The sequence below is a fragment of the Trichosurus vulpecula genome, chromosome 2 (genome assembly GCF_011100635.1).
Source record: "Trichosurus vulpecula isolate mTriVul1 chromosome 2, mTriVul1.pri, whole genome shotgun sequence".
NCBI lineage: Eukaryota > Metazoa > Chordata > Mammalia > Diprotodontia > Phalangeridae > Trichosurus > Trichosurus vulpecula.
The window spans coordinates 427,517,796-427,538,019 of NC_050574.1; the positions used below are offsets into that span (position 1 = coordinate 427,517,796).

At 34.7% G+C, this 20,224-nt stretch overlaps 1 protein-coding gene across 1 annotated transcript in view; it reads right to left on the reverse strand.

Annotated features, from left to right (window-relative positions):
• EPHA6 (EPH receptor A6) overlaps positions 1 to 20,224 on the reverse strand; it is a 1,226,126-nt gene that overhangs the window by 735,481 nt on the left and 470,421 nt on the right. The window contains exons 4-5 of the mRNA XM_036746072.1: positions 16,536 to 16,691; positions 5,658 to 5,993 (exon numbers count right to left, since the gene is read on the reverse strand). Of these exons, the coding sequence (XP_036601967.1) occupies positions 5,658 to 5,993; positions 16,536 to 16,691 (492 nt within the window). The remainder of the gene's footprint in view (positions 1 to 5,657; positions 5,994 to 16,535; positions 16,692 to 20,224) is intronic.

A 20,224-nucleotide genomic window follows, 5' to 3' on the forward strand; every position in this document is an offset into this window, starting at 1 on the left:
ACTGTTATTCAATATTTTACTAGAAATGTTACTTTTAGCAATAAGAGAAGTAAAAGAAATTAAAGGAATTAGAATAGGCAAAGAAGAAACATAGCTATCACTCTTTGCAGATGCTATGATGATATGCTTAGAGAATCCTAGAGAATCAAGAATAATAAAGAAATTTAGCAAAGTTGCAGGATATGAAATAAACCCACATAAATCATTGGCATTCCTATATATTCACAACAAAGCCCAACAGCAAAAGACAGAAAGAAAAATTCCATTTAATGTTACTGAAGGCATTATAAAATATTTGGGAGTCTACCTGCCAAGACAAACCCAAGAATTATATTATCAGAATTATGAAATAATTTTCACACAAAGTTGCTCATGGCTAGGGCAAGCTAATATAATGAAAATAACAATTCTATCTAAATTAATTTAGTAATTCAGTGCCACACCAATCAAATTAAATCTATCTATTGTCACATGGAAAAATACTCTAAATCACTATTGATTAGAGAAATGCAAATCAAAACACCTCTGAAATACCATGTCACACCTATTGGATTGGCTAACATGACAAAACAGGAAAATGATAAATGTTGGAGAAGATGTGGGAAAATTGGAACACTAATGCCTTGTTGGTGGAGTTGTGAACTGATCCAGTGATTCTGGAGAGCAATTTGGAACTCTTTGCCTCTTTGACCCAGAAATTCTACTTCTATGTCTCTATCCCAAAGAAATCATAGAAATGAGAAAGGGATTCATGTGTACAAAATATTTATAGTATATCTTTGCTGGCAAAAAATTGGGGGGGATGTCCATCAATTGGGGAATGGCTGAACAAATTGTGGTATGTGGATGTAATGGAATGCTATTATGCTATAAAAATGATGAACAAGTGGACTTCAGACAACCTGGAAAGACCTACATTAACTTAGTAAAGTCAGCAGAACCAGCAAAATATTGTATACTGTAACAGCAACATGTTGCAATGACTGACTTTCACAGACTTGGCTCTTCTCAGCAATGCAAGTATTGAAGAAAACTCCAAAAGACTCATGGTGGAAAATTCCACTCACATCCGGAGAAAGAAATATGGAGTCTGAATGCATATGGAAGCATACTATTTACTCTTTTTTTCTTTTGTTTCTTTTTCTTCTTTCTTGTGGTTCCTTCCATTGGTTCTAATACTTCTTTATAGCACGACTAATGTACAAATGTTTTAATATGAATGTATAAGTAGAGTCTATATCAAATTGCATGCCATCTTGGGGACTGGAAAGGCAAGGGAAGGGGAGACAACGGAAAACTCAAAATCTTATGGAAGTGAATGTTGAAACTAAAAACAAATGAATAAAAAATGAGTCATACCCCAAATAATAAATTGTTAAAGGCAATGAAAGGGATTTTTCAGATGAAGAAATCCAAGTTATATAGTCATATGAAAAAATGTTCTGAATCTCTAATGATTGGAGAAATGCAAACTAAAATATCTCTGAGGTACTACCTTATACCCATCTGATTGTCTAGTGTGACAGAAATGTTGTAGGGGATGTGAAAAAATCAGGACAATAATGCGATATTGGTCAAATTGTGAACTGAACCAACAATTCTGGAGAATAATTTGGAACTAGATGCAGTGATCTCTAAAACTGTGCATAGCCTTTGGCCTAGCAATATCACTACTAGGTCTGTCTTCCAAAAAAGGAAAATGACCTTATTGTACAAAAATATTTATTGTAGCTCTTTTTGTGGTGTCAAAGAAATGGAATTTGAGGGGATCCCCATCAATTCAGGAAAGGCTGAATAAATTGTGGCACATGATTGTGATGGAATTCTACTGTGCTATTTTTTTTCTTGTTTTTTTGTCTGTGTTTTCTTTCACATTATAACTAATATGGAAATATGTCTTGTCTTGAATGTATGCATATACATAACCTTTATCAAATGGCTTGTCTTCTCAATGATAGTGGGAGAGAGAGAGAGAGAGAGAGAGAGAGAGAGGGAGAGAGAGACAGACTTTGGAAGTCTAAATTTTACCCAGAAAAAAACCCTTTAACACAAAGCTTAAAAAATACTTGGATTGCCCACACACACAAATACTATGGGGCTTCACATCACTAACATTTAATGAATTGTTAAAAAAAAAAGTATTGCTGTATGCCTCCCCAAAGTGGCTTAGTAGTTTCAGCCCAAATATCCTTCTTCCACTCTACACTGCAAAACACAATTCCGGTTATATGCCATTTTCACTATAATGATCACAAATCTTGTTCTGTAGTCATAGCTGTATTTTACCACTTACTTTTTTTGAAACTTTCTAACGCCCTTCCATCCAGCCATCCAATCTGCCCACCCCAAAATATGGACACTCTCATATCTTAGTTCCATTCTTAGTTTCATTCTGTGACTCCCTATGTTGGCCATCTATATTATCTACTTCATTAGACACTCCTCAATAGACTCTCTTCAACTGGTGAACATTTCTCTTATTGAATACGATCTGCCCACTAGCTCAACATCACTTCCATCCTATATGAAAACACTGAAAGGAAGAATTCATAAACTGAAAGATGGGGGGGTGATCTTCAACCATTTATTTTGGTTCAACATAGACTACAATGTTTTTTCAGATTTGTTTGGAAAACCACACTGGAAATCCCTTTTTAAAAGAATTATTTCTTGCCTATCACTGTAAACATATAAACTCCACTTGTCCCCCTTCACTCTGCTTTCCAGCTCTGCTATTATAATCAAATTGATATTGTCATTGCTATTAGAAAATGTGTGTGACTGCATCCCTGTGGATCCATTTACCTTCCCTGGGATTTTCCAAATGGAAACATCCCTCCCAATTTGTCACTTCATTATATGTATTATTGTGCTCCTTGAAGGTCATGATTCTCTCAATTTGTTATTGATTTAATTGGCACTTAGCACAGTGCTTAGTATATAGTAAATGCTTAAGTTATGTTTCATTCATTCATACACCATTTGCTCATTTGTTGTCAGATGGACAATAAACAGGGATAGGTGAATTCTTTTTTTTTCAAATTTAACATTAAACTTCAAATGCTATTCAGAATTGAACTTAGACAAAACAGTTTCTTTTGCAAAATTTATATTTGGTAGCTTACTACTTTCCTTTTCAGTTCTCTTAACATTCAACATAAATCTTACCACCACTTTCTTGTCTCTCTTCTAAGCCATCAACAAGAATGTACTAATAACCTCCTATGTTTCATGCTAAATTAAAATAATTCCTATGCTCAAGGGGTTATAAAACTGTGCATACCCTTTGACCCAGCAGTGCCATTTCTAGGTCTCTATCCCAAAGAGATCACAGAAATGGGAAAAAACCCACACGTACAAAAATATTTATAGCAGCTCTTTTTGTGGTGGCAAAGAATTGGAAATTGAGGTGATGTCCATTAATTGTGGGATGGCTGGACAATTTGTCATATATGAATGTAATGGAATACTATCATGCTATAAAAAATGATAAGCAAGTGGACTTCAGAAAAAACCTGGAAAGACTTACATGAACTCATGCTGAATGAAATGAAAAGAACCAGGAGAACATTGTACATCATGAAAACAACATTGTGCGATGACTGACTTTGATATATTTAGCTCTTCTCAGCAATTCAAGGATCTAAGACAAGTCCAAAAGACTCATGATGGAAAATGTTATCCACATTCTGAGAAAGAACTTTGGATTCTGAATGTGGAAAGAAGCATACTATTTGCTCTCCTTTTCTTTTGTTATTTTGTTTTGTTTCTTCTTTCTTGTGGCTCCTCCCATTAGTTCTAATTCTTGTTTACATCATAACTAATGTGAAAATATGTTTAACATGATCACACAAGTAGAGCCTGTATCAGATTGTACACCATCTTGGGGAGGAGGGAGGAGACAGAGAGGATGAAAATTTGAAATTCAAAATCTTATGGAAGTGAATGTTGAAAACTAAAGATAAATAAATTTTAGAAAAAGCAAGTAAAGTACAATAATTGCAATCTGAGGGCCAAAAAGGATAGACAATACATGGAGATGGAGCCAAAGGTGTAATTACAAACATAGGGACATTAGATTTAAGGAGACATTTTGTTGTAGAGAGGCTCAATCCTTAGACCCTATCAGACTCATATATATTTATACATCCTGCAACGTATAAATTGGATACAGCATTTCTTACATGCATCTAAAGTTGATTTTACAATTATTTTATCTTTGAAAACTAGTTTATTATATCTAAAAATTAAAAGCATCCTATAAAATAATTATTAATCTCCATCAATGAGAAATTAATTAGGCTAATTCCTACTGATATGATTATTACTCCTTATATTATCAACACAACATATGTTGTGACCTTTATTTTTGTCTTAAATATCACCACATATTAACTGTGTACATGTTTTGTCTTATGCAAACTTATTTTGCTTTTTATGGTACTTCTTATAAAACCATCATATAGAAACATAACCTGAAATTCTGAAAACCAGATATTAAAATCTATTTTCCCAGCAATATTTATTGGAATATAAGTATGATTTGTGACATTGAGACAGCCTAGAAACATTTGTTTGTCCTGTAAAACTTTCCTAAATTGCAGCACCATAGGAATATCAATGCAGGACTAAGTTGTATTAAAATTTGATATTGATATAAAGGAAACACACAATTTTGAATAAGTCATTTCAAAAAGTAAGTCTAACTGCATACTGTCAATTCTACTTAGATAATGCTAATTCCAAAGAAAACTCAAACCCTTCAGATCTTTTAAATATCAGTCAGATTAGAGTCTATTTGCCCACCACTAAATTTAGATTCACAATTAATTAAGATATGTCAAATTTATTCAAATTGTTAGGGATAGCTTTAGATAAAACTTATTTAGTTTCTATAGATATCAAAGGGATGTATAAATAAGAGAAGTCCTGATACATATAGCAAAAATCCTTAACCACCAGTAAATAGCATCACTAAGAATTAATATTAGGAATACATCTCTGCACACTTGGGAGCAATAAATACCGAGAGACCTCCGTGGCAAAGCGTAAAGACTATATTTAAGTGATGCTTTATTTATAGTCCAACAAATACATAGAAAAATAGATTTGATGACTTCTTTTGGGCCAGGATTTTATACAAACACATATATAACATTTGTGAAATGCATGGGAGTCAAGTGTATGGGCATGGGTTTGTCTCTCAATATATGTATCTCTATCTATCTATGTACATACTGTAACTAGCATTGTTAATTTAGTGTAAAATTATTAATAATACCAGACAGAACTATGTTGAAGAGGCAATTAATTTACATGAATAAAATGTTGTAAGTTAAGCATTGTTTGATCAAACAAGTGGTGCTACAATGGGATATTATAATCTTACAGTTAGATTTAATTATAACTAAATATTAGTAGCATTGTTGTAAAATCAAATTTTATGTGGTGTGGTGTATGTTATATATGGTAAAGTTACCCTGAGACTCTGAAATTTGTAGTTCAAACATGTTAAATTTTATACAACCCACTCATAGTCTTAGCATATCACCATCCATTTAAATGCCCAGAAACTAGTTTCACCTGAATATAATCCTATATTCAAAGAATGATCTGTCAGCATACTTTAAATAGAGTAAAATAATAATCGCACTCACCATCTTGATCTATGGTCACTGTGATAGCTGTCAATGGCTTTGGAGAAAAACTCAGCTCAGAAACACCATTCATGGCTTCTATTTCAAAGGTGTAATTCACGTGAGACACAAAGTCAACCACAGTCACAGAGGAATTGGTGAGACCAGTATGTCTTGGGATGAAGCGGATTCCACCTCCACAGACCTCACACTGATTTGCATCTAATCCACACTTCTTACAGATAACACTATATGTAAGGTCCTTCCTTCCTCCCGTGTCACTTGGTGGACTCCACTCCAAAATAAGAGCTGTTTCACTAATGTTAAAAATTACATTCCTTGGAGCTGAAGGTGGTCCTAGAGAAAAGAAAACAAATGAAAGCATCATTAAGGTGGCAAAAATTAAGACAATAAAATAAAACTGTTAGCAATATGCACATTCCTTTGTTAAATCAAAGTTTCTTGACCTGCAAAATTGGAAAGTACTCTCTTATTGCTAAAAAGCAAATAAGCAAATAAAAATCACCTTCCCAGAGTTAAAACTTAGTACTAATTAATTGTATTTTACCATTCAAAATTATTGTAGGAAGAAATGAGGAAAAAATTGTGAAAGGTAGAAGAAGTAAGGTTTTATGGGGATTATTTTAATATGATAAAGTTGAAAAATAAGCTGCATTAGATTGAATTAGTCTTTGTAGCCCCCTATGTTACACAACTGAGTCATGTCGAGAAAGTTGGGAATTAAAACACTTAAGACTTAAGAAATTGTGGCAGAGTTGGTCTTCTCAGTGTTTCCTGCAATGGTTTTTTTAACCCCATTGAAGAATTTCTTAGAATTTATCCTTGTTAATTTTCATTTTATTGGGCTTTTTCACCCAGAAACCCAGAACTACAGAATCTCAGGGACTTCAGAAATTGTCTAGTTTAACACATACCTGAAAAATAATCTCTTCTACAAAATGTCAAACAAGAGGACATTCATTCCTTGATCAAAGAACTCCAGTGATTTAGGTGATAAGGCAACCCATTTCACTGTTAGATGGACCAAAGAAATCACCCCTTCCCCAAATATTCTTTTTATTTTTTTTAATTTTTACAAATTTCTTGTGGAGGGGAAGCAGGGAAATTGGGGTTAAGTCATTTGCCCAAGGTTACACAGCTAGTAAGTGTATTATGTGTCTGAGGTCAGATTTGAACTCAGATCCTCCTGAATCCAGAGCCAGTACTCTACTCACTGTGCCACCTAGCTGCCCCCTTCCCACAATATTCTAACCTGTCTTGATCCATCAAATTATATTATTTGTCCGGCACGTATTTCTCTATATTGTAAACATGAATAACCTAAGGGTGCCAAATGCTTTGCTGAAATCTATATAAACTATATATGCAGAATTTTCTTGATACAACCATCTAATAAATCTGTCAAAAAAGGAAATGAAGTTGAAATAATATAGCCTTTTCTCAATGAAGACATCACTGGGAATAGATAATTATTTCCATTTCCAGATAATTCCCTAATCATTACTTTAATAATACATCCATAGAATTTTATAAGGAATCAGGGAGAATTCACTGGTATATAGTTTGTAGACTCTACTCTGCTCTATTTTTGAAAATCAGGACATTTTTCATCTCTAATCCTATATCATCTCTCCTATTCTCTCTGATCTTTCAAAGATAATTAACAGTAGCTTACCACTCACATCTGCTGGTCATTTCAATATCTTGAGATATAATCTATGTGGACCTAGTGAAATAGACAAATGAAGGACAACTGGCTGCTTTATTACTATTACCTTACTTAATGTGAGATTTGTAGGATCATAGATTTAGAGCTAGAAGAGAAATTTGAGGCCAATAAGTCCAATACCCTCACTTGATATATACCCTCACTTGAGAGAGGCTAAGTTGTTTTTTCCGGGGTCACACATCTAGGAACTATCTGCATCCAGATTTGAATGCATCTTCCTGACTTCAAGCTCAGCATTTTATCCACTGAACTGAGCTGCATTGTCTATATCAGGGTGGGGAATGTGCAGCCTCCAGGCCTCATGTTGACCTCTAGGTCCTCAAGTTTGTCTCTTTGACTGAATCCAAACTTCACAGAATGTGAAGCCCTAGAGGCTCAGATGTGGCTTGGACGCTGCAGGTTCCCCACCCCTGGCCTATATAATTCAATATTATAGCTATTTATGATTTATATAACATTATCTGTCAGATTTATGGATAAGGGAAGAATTTATGACCAAACAAGAGATAGAGAACATTACAAAATGTAAAATAGGTAATTTTGATGATATTAAATTGAAAAGGTTTTGCACAAACAAAAATAATGCAATCAAAAGTATAAGGAAAGCAGGAAACTGGGAATTTCTTTGCAACAAGTGTCTCTGATAAAGGCCTCATTTTCGAATATATGGAGAAATGAATTTAATTTATAAAATACAGGTCATTCCCCAATTGATAAATGATCAGAGCATATGAACAGGCAATTTTTAGACAAATAATTCAAACTTTCTATAGTCATATGGAAAAAATGCTCTAAATCACTATTGATTAGAGAAATGGAAATCAAAACTCTGAGGCACCACCTCAGACCTATAAGATAGACTAATATGATGAAAAAGGAAAATGATCAACGTTGGAGGTTATATGGGAAAACTGGAATGCTAACACAATGTTGGTGGATTTGTGCGCTCATCCAATCATTCTAGAGAGCAATTTGAAGCTATGTCCAAAGGGTTATAAATCTGTGGGTACCCTTTGATCCAGCAATACTACTTGTAGGTGTATATCCCAAAGATATAAAAAAGGGCACTAATTTGTACAAAATATTTATAGCAACTCTTTTTATAGTGGTTAGGAATAGAAAATTGAAGGGATGTCCATCAGTTGGGGAATGACTAAACAAGCTGTGGCATATGATTATGATGGAATATTATTGTGCAATAAGAATTGACAAGCAGCATGATTTCAGAGAAATCTGGAAAGCCCTATTATGAACTAATGAAAAATGAAGTGAACAAAACCAAGAGAAAGTTGTACACAGCAACAGCAATGTTGTTTGATGAAGAATTGTGAATGACTTAGCTATTCTCAGTCAATACACTGATCCAAGAAAATCCTAAATCCATAGAAAGAACTGATACTGTTTGAATGCAGACTGAAGTATGCTATTTTTCATTTTCTTACTTTCATTTTTTTTCTTTTATTTTAATCTTCTTGTACAAAATGACTAATATGGAAATGTTTAAATGAAAAAAGGATTTACATAAGTATTTATTAAGTTTTTATCTAAGATATTGGCAAAAATGTTTTTAATATGGACTTGACCAAAGTCAGAGATCTATAGTTTCTCGTAACAGAATGCTTTTAAGTTAATATTCATTCATTAATTAAAATGCTTTGGGTACAGCTGTTCAGCAATTAAATTACTTGCCAGCAATTTTGCTGAGGGAACATTTCTCTTCACCAGGTCCACAAGGATCTCACAAAAGACTTTGTCAAATACCTTCTTAGAATTAAGATAAACTCATCTATCTCATTCATCTGGCCTATAGTTTACTAATTCTACTGGAAAAAATGAGACAATTTTGCTTTAGTATTATTCATAGATTCATAGATTGTAAAATCTGGAAGGAGCCCTAGATGACATAGAATTTGAGCTCTAAAGTATTCAATTAAATAAACTGAGGTCAAAAGAGCTTTGCCTTGAGCATTTTGCTCAAATTTATGAAACTAGTAAGTTGATTCCTATTACATCTCTCATTATACTGCCACCAACGTAGATAATTTTTCATTCATATAAGGAATTCCTATTATAGAAATTCCTCCCATAAGAACTTTATTATAACTTGAGTCTTAGTTTCCTTTGGGCACTGAGAAGTTAAGTGGTTTGTGCAATGTTACACTATTAGTTTGTGTGAAAGATGGCATTATTCACTTTGTTCTCACTCCAAGGCTGACATTTTATACGCTGCTTTGTTTTTCAATGTAGTGAAAAACCGAAGTGCAGCAAATAATGAGCTATATAAGGGAAAATTATTTATCATCTCTCTCAGTAATGTGTTTTATCTTTTTTTTGTTGCTTTTTTTTGCAGTGGGTAAGGCAGGGCAATTGGAGTTAAGTGATTTGCCTAAGGTCACACAGCTAGTAAGTGTGTCAAATGTCTGAGGCCAGATTTAAACTCAGGTTCTCCTGACTCCAGGGCCAATGCTCTACTCATTGTGCCACCTAGTTGCCCCTGGAAATGTGTTTTTTCAAGTCATTTTTCTCTGAAATTCACACACACAGTACATATGTATGTATGTATGTATGTATGTATATTTTTTTTTGCAAGAAAATGTCCACATAAGAAAGTAGAAATAACATTTCTACAATTCATAGTTATTTCTCCTGGTACCTATGTCTTAGAATTATACCTCTTCCAAGTTCCTGAATTTTGAAATTCCCTTACCTGAAGATAATTATAATATCCAGCATTATCAAAATGATGCATTTGAGGGAAGAATGTGAGATAGCTTCTAAATATGAAGCACAGTCCTAAGGTATCTCAAAAAGGCCTCATCATCAAAAATTCACCTATTAGAAAACGAATTCACAGGTAAAATTCAGTATCCAAATAATAGTTGTGACACCTGAAATGTACAGTAAGAAAGGAAAGATGCACACTATTGCCTGGATCACTTTGTAGTCACATAGGTATGCCTATATCTAAGAAGTTTCCTATAAATCATGGCATTACAACCCCACTTTTTCTGAACCTTTGGAAACATCCACTTGAAAGGGTTGAAAAGAAGAAAAGGGAGCTAGTGAAGGAGGTAGGAAAGAAATTTGAGTAAGGGAATAGATTCCATTAGACTGGAGTGATCAAAAATGCTAAATTCTGGAAGCTCAAAAAGAATGAGACTGAAGGGAAGCCATTGAAACTTCCACAAAGTTGCACAATGATGACCAATCTGTAACTATTACAGGTGAGGTAGACTCATCTTCTTCTTTAAATACCTCTATATGCCCTCAGTATCACTGAAATATATCTTAGCTATAAGTGGCTGGGCACTGTCCCTTGGCTGAAGTGCTGAAATCCACTCACAGATTTCTGAATTTTTGATTCTTGCTTGGGCACTGACAATAACTTCCTATCCATCACCTCCCCTTCCCTCTCACTCATGATAAATCTCTAGGCTATATTATCTTTGATTCTTTGACCCTCTTTTGTCACAGTTCATCTACAAAAATACCTTACAGAATCACAAAAGGTGGCAGAAGGAATTCAGCAACCATATAATCCAACTCACACATGAAAGCAGCCTCCACTATAAGAAATCCAGCAAGTGCAGCTTGCCTTTATTTCCAACTTTTATTTGATGGTGACATCATTTTAACCCTTCAGTAGTCACAATGTTTGCATCTTTGACCCCTTGTCTAAGTTTCTGCTATCACTGGCCTGATAATTCTTATCCCACTATAACCCCAAACATCCAACTTCTCTACTCTTTGCTTTTGAAAATCTGATGATAGCTGAAGAAAATGAAAACAAATCAAGCAGATTTCATTCATTACAAATTTATAGTGTATGATTTTAGCTGATCCATTATAAAATCTAATGGACCAGCAAATCTTTTACTCTACTTTTATCATTTTTCTATTTCATCACACACAGAGACTGTCCCAAGCCTTTCTGCCTCATGTTCATATACAATCCCAGTCTACACAAGAACATCAAATAACAGCCTTCCTCCCTCTTCACTGCAAAGATTATGGCCCATTGACTATAATCTGCCTTGATTCATATTCCTTTAGTTAAGACTTCTTAGCATAATCATTCTATTATTTTTCCTTTTGTACACTGAAGGAACTTTGCCCTTTCATCCCATCAAGAATTATTTTTTTCTCAGGTTATCTCCAATCTCTCTTCTGGTTCTTTCTCATCCACCTCAAAGGTTGGTCTCAGTTCTTCACAATCATTTTAGTTCCTTGAAGACAGAAATTATTTCATTATTTGTATTTGTATCACCACAGGCTTGGGCAGTGCTGATACATAGTAGGTGCTTAATAGAGGCTGGCTGATCATATGATTTATTGATTATATAAAGCCTTCCATTTTTTCTCCTATACCTTCCAGATAGCCTGCTGTATCTTTTCTCTTTATTTTTAAACGAAAAGTTTTAAACATCCAATGTTTCCATTTCCTAAAATCTCTTCCCAACTTTTGCAATTAGGCATATACATCCATAACTCTAAAAGTCTCTCAGAGTTTAAACCACAACCACCTAATTGTCAAATGCAATGGTATATTTTTTAGTCCTTATTATCTTTAATCTGGTAGCATTTGATATTGTTGCTCATTTCTTCCTTATTCCAATTGTTCAGTTTCTCTCTTTCACTGGCTCTTGGCCTACTAGGATTTCTTTCTAGAAAAAAAGGATGAGGGAATGCTATGAATCCATCTAGTGAAATGCAGAACAATGATTTATCTAAAGGGGAAAGAAGGAAACTTCCTTACTTCTCCAAAATGGAGGAATCAGGTAGATGTTTCAGTAGTTTCTGTCTTAGATTTTTTCTATTTTTCTCTCTTGCTGAAGTATAAATGAGATGACTGATATATAAAATTTTAATTTTTCATGGATTTTAATTTTTATATTTTATTAAAATGTCACAACTTATTCTTTTGAAAATTACACAAATTTTTAAAATAACCAGAAAGTTGTACAGCTTACAATTTCTTATAATTTTAATTGGTACTGAGCTCAATTCTTTTGGTAACTAAATAAGGCTAAGTGATTTCATGCCTCATGTGGAAAACTCATTTTTTAGAGTTACTGGCTTATGGGGAAGTAAATTGAAGTTTTCAAAAACAAATAAACAAAAAATCCAACACAATTTAATTTTGCATGTGCATATGTGTCTTTGTGGATGTGCTAGACTACTAGCAGCCTCTTCTAGGCAATGGATGCTATCTCCAGTGTTGTGTTACACATTTTAAAGACATTCCCATCTTACATATATCTGCATTTAGGATTCTGAATATAGAAAATAAAATTTGTTAAAATTTGCAAATGTTAAGAAACTCAAACTTGTGTGGTACTTCATTTACATAATGTAGACACATGCTTAAGGTATACAAAGTAGAGAAAGAGGGGAGGAAAAGGAATTGGAAGGGAGAGAGTGACAGATAGAGATAGAAAGAGAAAAAGCTAGAGAAGGAAATGAGAGAAGAAAGAATGACAGAACAAAGTACAGAAAGAATAAAAGAGAAAGAACAAAAGATGATTCTAATTATAATAATTGTCACAGTTTCTTATAGGAATAGCTCTGGGACACTCTTTTGCTGAGTCCAATTAAATTTTATATTCTCCGTGAAACCTTCTTATTTCAGCTCCTACTGTCCTGAATTCCTGAAGTATTTATTGTCTATTTGAGAAAGGTTTCCTTATGCTATAAGTAATCCAGTTGCATGTAAATCCTCTCTTCCCAACTCTTTGAGGTCAGAACATTTGGTTGGCATTTCTTTGCATCTTCCTCAGAGAGAGAGAGTGACTAGTACAAAGACTAGACATAATATAAACACAAGTTATCTATATTATTTTAATTTTAATTTTTCATTTTTATTGACAAGGGCCTGAGGTACCATAAAAAAATTCTGCTCCTAGTTAAAGGATGTGAATTAGATTAAAAATTAAACAAGTAATTATTGTATAATTATTATTGGCAGATATAAAATTATTTCCTAAAAACTTCACAGACGCATGTAAAAGTTCTGTAATATCTCCATATTGTGGGCTTTTTCTGCTCCTTTTCAAAGCTTGTAACTTTGTTATATCTGTGACTTCAGAGTTCTTCTGAAACTGTAGACTTAATCATATGCCTACATGTTAGTCAACTGGGTCTCCATCTCCAAAATTCTGGTTTCATCCTAGTTGGTGAGAAAGTTGCACTATCCTCCCTGTCTGTCTCCCAATTCCCTTGGTGCACTTTCCATTTCCTGCACACAATGTGAGTTTGTTAATGGAAAAGATTATTTGATAGGTTAGGGACATCAATAGGTTCTGTAAGGAAAACTTTGGATCAGAATTGTTGTCCTGGTACATTGTACCAGGGAGTCTGGTTAAGGCAAATATTGGAATAAATGATAAATGAGGTTTCTTCAGCTCTTCAATTTGATATTTAATGAGGGACAGGGACAATGTCTTAAATCTTCCCTACACATTCTGCTTTGGCATATTACATTCTCAATGTGACAGGAAAATTATGATAAGGATTCAGTAAAAGAGTATATGGGCATTTGCAGGTTTTGTTCTTCCTTCCTAGACTTCTACTTGGAATAATAGGACTCATTATCATTATAATCCTCCTACCAGGTGCTATATTCAAATTGTTCATCTTTCCCTTACATATTGTGGAAACAGGAACTATTATTCATATTTTCATGAGTATAAAAATGTTATTAATTATGTGATGGATGTCTGCAAGTATATAACTGTCTGCCTGCAGGAATTTCTTTTAAGTAGACACTTTTCTAACTCAAGGGTCCTCATGCCCATTTGCATGATGATTAAATAGCTTTTTAATTGCCATTAAATTATGCCAGCTAAACTGTGATTTCATGCAAATATTAAGCTGTAATGACATGCAGTGAATCATTTACTAAGATTTAGAACTTGGAAAAAAGAGATAATTAATTTTATCCTCAGATTCAACTAAATCATGTATCACTGGGCTTTTAGGAATATGACCTGATTGCTTTGTTAGCATTTATAAACTATACAAAGATTATATGACACATGAGAAAAAACTTGGCAACAATGACCCTGGAGACATCTGTGTTGAAAGCTCTCAGAGATTCCTTATGTTGATTCTCACCCTCACCTCTCTAATGGAAGTAAGTATACATACAAATGAAAATCAAATTATATTCTTCCTTCCCCCATCAACCATTAGCAATAAAATTATAGTTATTCTTGTTGGACTTCACCTGTTTTTCATGTCCATATTATAAGTTTTATAAGAAAACTTGAACTTACGTTTGATCAAATATTTGAATGCAATTTTAGTCATATCAATTGCTTGAAATTTAGTTTTGTTAAAACTGATATTTTTCTGTGGCTTAGGAATACAGGAAGCACTAATGAGTTCTGGTCCTTCTCCCTCCTTCTCCCTCCCCATAGACACACTCAACATTTGATCTGTTTCTGTGGTTTTTAAAATGGAGGCAGCAGAACAATTTTGGTGGGGGGCAGGGTGGGGTATGAAGATGCTGCCCATTTATTTTTCAGATCAACATGTATTCCCTCTGATGAAAGAATATTAGAGTTGCATGATACCTTAAAGATTATCTCATCCTACTTCCTTATATTACAAGCAAATAGAATGAAGCCCACAGTTAAGTGACTTACCTAAGGTCATAAGCTAGTTCCCAGTGAAACCAGTATTAAAAATGATGTCTCCTAGCTCATAGTCTGATACTGTTGCCATTTATTATATTGCCTCTCCAACCATCTTCCTCTCAGAGTGGAGGTCATGTGGCCAACTTCTCTGAACTTTGTTTTGTCTGTTTTTTTTTAATATTGAGTGATGTCAGGTCACAGAAGAAAAGAGTTGAGGGTCATAAGGAAATCAATCCCTACTTCAGTTATTAAAATTTTGTTATTTATCATAAAATATGTGTGTAGGTTGATAACATCTTTCTGATTATATATATATATATATATAATATGTATTATGTATAACATTTAATTTAAACATTTACAGCTATCTGCCTATTGTATATATTTTATTTAAATTTGTGATTTCATTGATATAGAAATTTGCTGTCAGTAAAGTTTTCCCACAGTTAAGAGACCAATGCCTATCCTAAGGTCACTGAGAGATTCACCTTTAGTCAAAGAGACAGTATATCAGAGGCACAACTGAAATTCCTGATACTGAGATTACTTCCCTAGGTATTAAACTATATTGCTTCACAAGACATACATCTATGTCTATGATAGTCCACAATGAATATATGCACACATACATACACACACACACACACACACACACACACACACACACACACATATACATTAAGAAAAACACAGACCATCAAGGATCAGATCATCATTGGAGAAACAAATGACAGGATTCATTTTTGCTTTCTCTTCTTATGACTATTATCACTTGCATTTGAAATTACTAAATATCTATATTACTTTGCTTGATTAAGCCAAATTTTTGAAGTCACCTATTAGAATAGGACACATGGCCTAATAATGTCAGGAAGGTGAGAGTGAAATATAGATAAAAATGTAAGCACTTTCATTTAAAGACAAATGCCAAAGGAATGCTAATATCCACAGATAGGAAAGCCCGTGGCTTTTAAGCTAGCCTTTATCTGGAAGCTCCCACACACATTTGTGCCTGACCAATGTTAGAGCCTTCTGATCAACCACAGTCAGATACTATGTATCTTGACCCTGACATTTTGGTACTCTTTGAGCATGAAGGACAGCAACCAGACTAGAACAGGCATGGGACCAAATTTGTCTGCCTTAGAATGATGAAAGGCCAAGCCAAATTTACCAGCATCTATAGAGCAGTTTCATTGTTTACATTATGTTGTGCCCTTGTAGCTACTTAACTTGCCAATTAAGAGGCATGTGGGTTTTCAAATCCCTACAACTAGCCTTAAGTTTTGAACACTGAAGAACAAATATACTTTTTGAAATACAAAATGAAAATCTTTTTTTCAAACTGGTGAAAAACAGAATTGTTTCTTTATAACTTAAAAAAATGCTTTCCCCTTGATTATTGGCAAAGACAAATAGAATCTTATGATATAAGTTTTCTTTATAAAATAAATTAAAACAAAGAGAAAAAATGGGAGAAGGGATACCAAACACTAAATTAATTAGACTTACTGGTACATGCCATAGAAGGTGGGTCTTTTTCAGCTCGGAAGTAACCCTTTTCACACTGGCAGACAGATGTTGCTTCCATATAGGTTAAACTGTGTGGAGGGCACTTAGAACACTTTATGTTCCCAGCAAATGCTTTATAGAATCCTGGTCTGCAAGCTATAAAACAGGAAAAGCTGTTTTATTCAGCTATTACTGTGCATATATTACTTAATATGTACAATATGTTCCATATATTTCCTTCTGGATTTTCTGCATCATTGCACATCAATAAGACAAAATTATTAATTGAGTTAGCCTTTCCTTGTCACAAACACAGAGATATATAAATATTTATTGATTATAGTAATTCAAACTGGTTCTGGTTAATCAGTTGAGGTGAAAGACCAAAATGTGCTATTGGGTTTCTAATCACACTATTACTACATAAAAGAATGCTGAACATACATTTATCAATTTTTCATGTAGAGTAATAATAGCAGATCACTTTTTATAGTGTGTCCAGCTAAACAAAGCATTTTACATATGTTGTTGCTCAGTCATTTTTTAGTCATGTCCAGCTCTTCAGAACCCAATTTGTGGTTTGCTTGGCAAAGGTACGGGAGTGGTTGTTTTCCATTCCCCTCTCTAGCTCATTTTATAGATGGGGAAACTGAGCCAATTGGGGGTAAGTAACTTGCCCAGGGAGGCCCAGAGTGGAAGTAACAGCTGCGGCCACAATCAAGCCCCAATCTTCTCAGCCCAGGACAAGAATGTGTAGGAGTGCAGAGCCTGCAGCTGCAGGAGCAGCTAACCTGGAGGCTTTCAACCCACAGTCTAAAGGTTTGAAACTCACCTTCTTGGACACCAGGTAGCCAGGATGTGCAGGTAAAATGGCTCATATCCCTCCCTTGAATAAGCCCAGAAAATAAAGCCTCAGGAGAAACAGAGGAGCTAGAGGGGGGCCTTCAATAGAGAGAGAAGTGGAGAAGAGGACCCTTCCTGTGGAGGTGGAAGGAGACTAGTGCAGGAAGAGAGGTGTCCCAGCAGCCGTCACCTTAGCAGAACAAGGAGAGTAACTGAGCCCAGGTGATGGAGCTAACTAACATCAACACCAGGACCCCAGACTTGGCTTTGCATAGCCAGGGGAAGTGGCAGACACCAACACAGACACAAGCTGAGACCACCCCTACTGTAGAGCAGTCCTAGGGAAGAGGAGACTCCCAGCAGCCAGACCACTCCTTCCCCACACCTCACAAAACCAGAGGCCATAGCACATAAAGCTAGATCCCAACACACAAAACTAGGGACAGAGCTCCTTGAGCCTCAGAAACAGAGATCCACTTCAGAAACCAGGAGTGCAAAAACACCATTGAAAAGAATTTTAAGAAGCTTTCAAAGACAATTGACTCATATTACGCAGACAGGGAAGACCAAATTACCAATTCGGAAAAAGACAGCATGGACACTACACCCACACCTAAAACCTCAAAAGGGAAAGTGAACTGGTCTGCAAACCAAAATGCATTCCTGGAAGAACTCAAGCAGGACTTTAAAAACCAAATTAGAGAGGTAAAAGAAAAAATGGGAAAAAATTCATTCAGGAAAACAAATCTTTAAAAGATAAAATTGGGGAATTGGTTAGGGAAAATCAGAATATAAACAGAGAAAATGTCTCATTGAAAGGTAAAATCAACCAAATGGAAAAGAAGATAGAGAAGACAAAGGAAGAAAACAAAACACTAAAAATTAGAATTGGGCAAGTAGAAGCTAATGATTTCCTGAGACATCAAGAAACAGTTAAACAAAATCTAAAAAATGAAAAAAATAGAAGAAAATCTGAGATATCTGATTGGAAAAACAACCAACCTGGAAAGTAGATCCAGGAGAGACAATCTAAGAATTATTAGTCTACCAGAAAGCTATGATGAAAAAAAGAACCCTTATAGTATGTTCCATGAAATCCTTAAAGATAATTGCCCGGAGGTCCTAGAACCAGAGGGTAAAACTGTCATCGATCAACCCCGGAAAAAAATCCCAAATTGAAAACTCCAGGAAATATTGTAGCCAAATTCCAGAACTACCAGGTCAAGGAGCAAATATTGCAAGCAACTAGAAAGAAACAATTCAAACATCATGGAAATACAGTCAGGATCACGTACGATCTTTCAGCTTCTACATTAAATGACAGGAGAAATAGGAATATGATATTCCGAAAGGCAAAGGAGCTTGGACTACAACCAAGGATCAACTACCCAGCAAAATTGAGCATAATTTTCCTGGCAAGGAGATGGGCATTCAATGAAATAAGGGAATTTCAGACCTTCCTAAAGAAAAGGCAAGAGCTCAATAGAATATTTGATCTCCAAATACAAAACTCAAGAAAGACATAAAAAGGTAAATGGGGAAAAAAACCCTGGTTAATCAATGAGGGTAATTAATTACATGCTTATATAGGATTATTTTGTTTTATATATATTTGATATGTATGTGTATCCATCTATCTATCTATCTATCTATATATATATATATGTCAATCTTGAGAATAGTATACTTATGAAAATTGAAAGGGATATTCATAGACTGTGGATGTCATTATAAAATAACCGATATAATGATAAAATGTATTTATACAGATATAAAGGGATGTTACTGGGAGAAGAGGTAAGGGGGTAGTAGAAAAGGGAAAATTACCTCACATGAAGAGGCACAAAAACATATTGTGGTAGAGGGAAAGAAGGGAGGGAGAAGAGCAGTATCTGTGCTTTATTCTCATCAGATTTGACTCAAGAAGGGAATAACATACCCTGATAAGTATAGAAATCTAAGTTGTCCTAAAGGCAGTAGTAGGGGAAAGGGGGAAAAAAGGGAGGTGGATGATCAGAAGGGAGGGAAGAAGTAGCAAGTGGAAAACGGTAAGATAAGAGAAGGGAATCAAGAGTGAGGGTAAACTGAGGAAGGTGGTGGTCAAAAGCAAAACTTTGTTGAGGAGTGGAAGGGGAAAGGGAGAAATAAAAGCATAAATGGGGGAAATGGGATGGAGAAAAAGGCACATATAGTAATCATAACTATGAATGTGAATGGGATGAATTCTCCCATAAAATGGAAATGGATGGCAGAATGGATTAAAAATGATAATCACACAATATGCTGTTTACAAGAAACACACAAAACAGCAGCATACACACAGGGTAAAGATAAAAGGCTGGAGTAAAATATATTGTGCTTCAGCTAAAGTAAAAACAGCAGGTGTAGCAATCCTAATCTCAGACAAAGCAAAAGTAAAGATAGATGTAATTAAAAGAGATAAGGAAGGACATTACATCCTGCTAAAAGGCACCAAAAATAATGAAGCAATAACATTGTTTAACATACATGCCCCAAGTGGTATGGCATGCAAATTCTTAGAGGAGAGGTTAAGGGAGTTACAGGAAGAAATAGACAGCAAAACCATGACAATGGGAGGACTCAAACTCCCCCTCTCTGAACCTGATAAATCTAACCTCAAAATAAACAAGAAACAAGTTAAGGAGGTCAAGGGAATCTTAGAAAAGGCAGATATGATAGACCTCTGGAGAAAACTGGATGGGGATAAAAAGAAATATACTTTCCTCTCAGCACTCTATGGCACATACACAAAAATTGACCATGTACGATGGCATCAAAACCTCACATTCCAGTGCAGAAGGACAGAAGTAGTCAAAACATCCTTT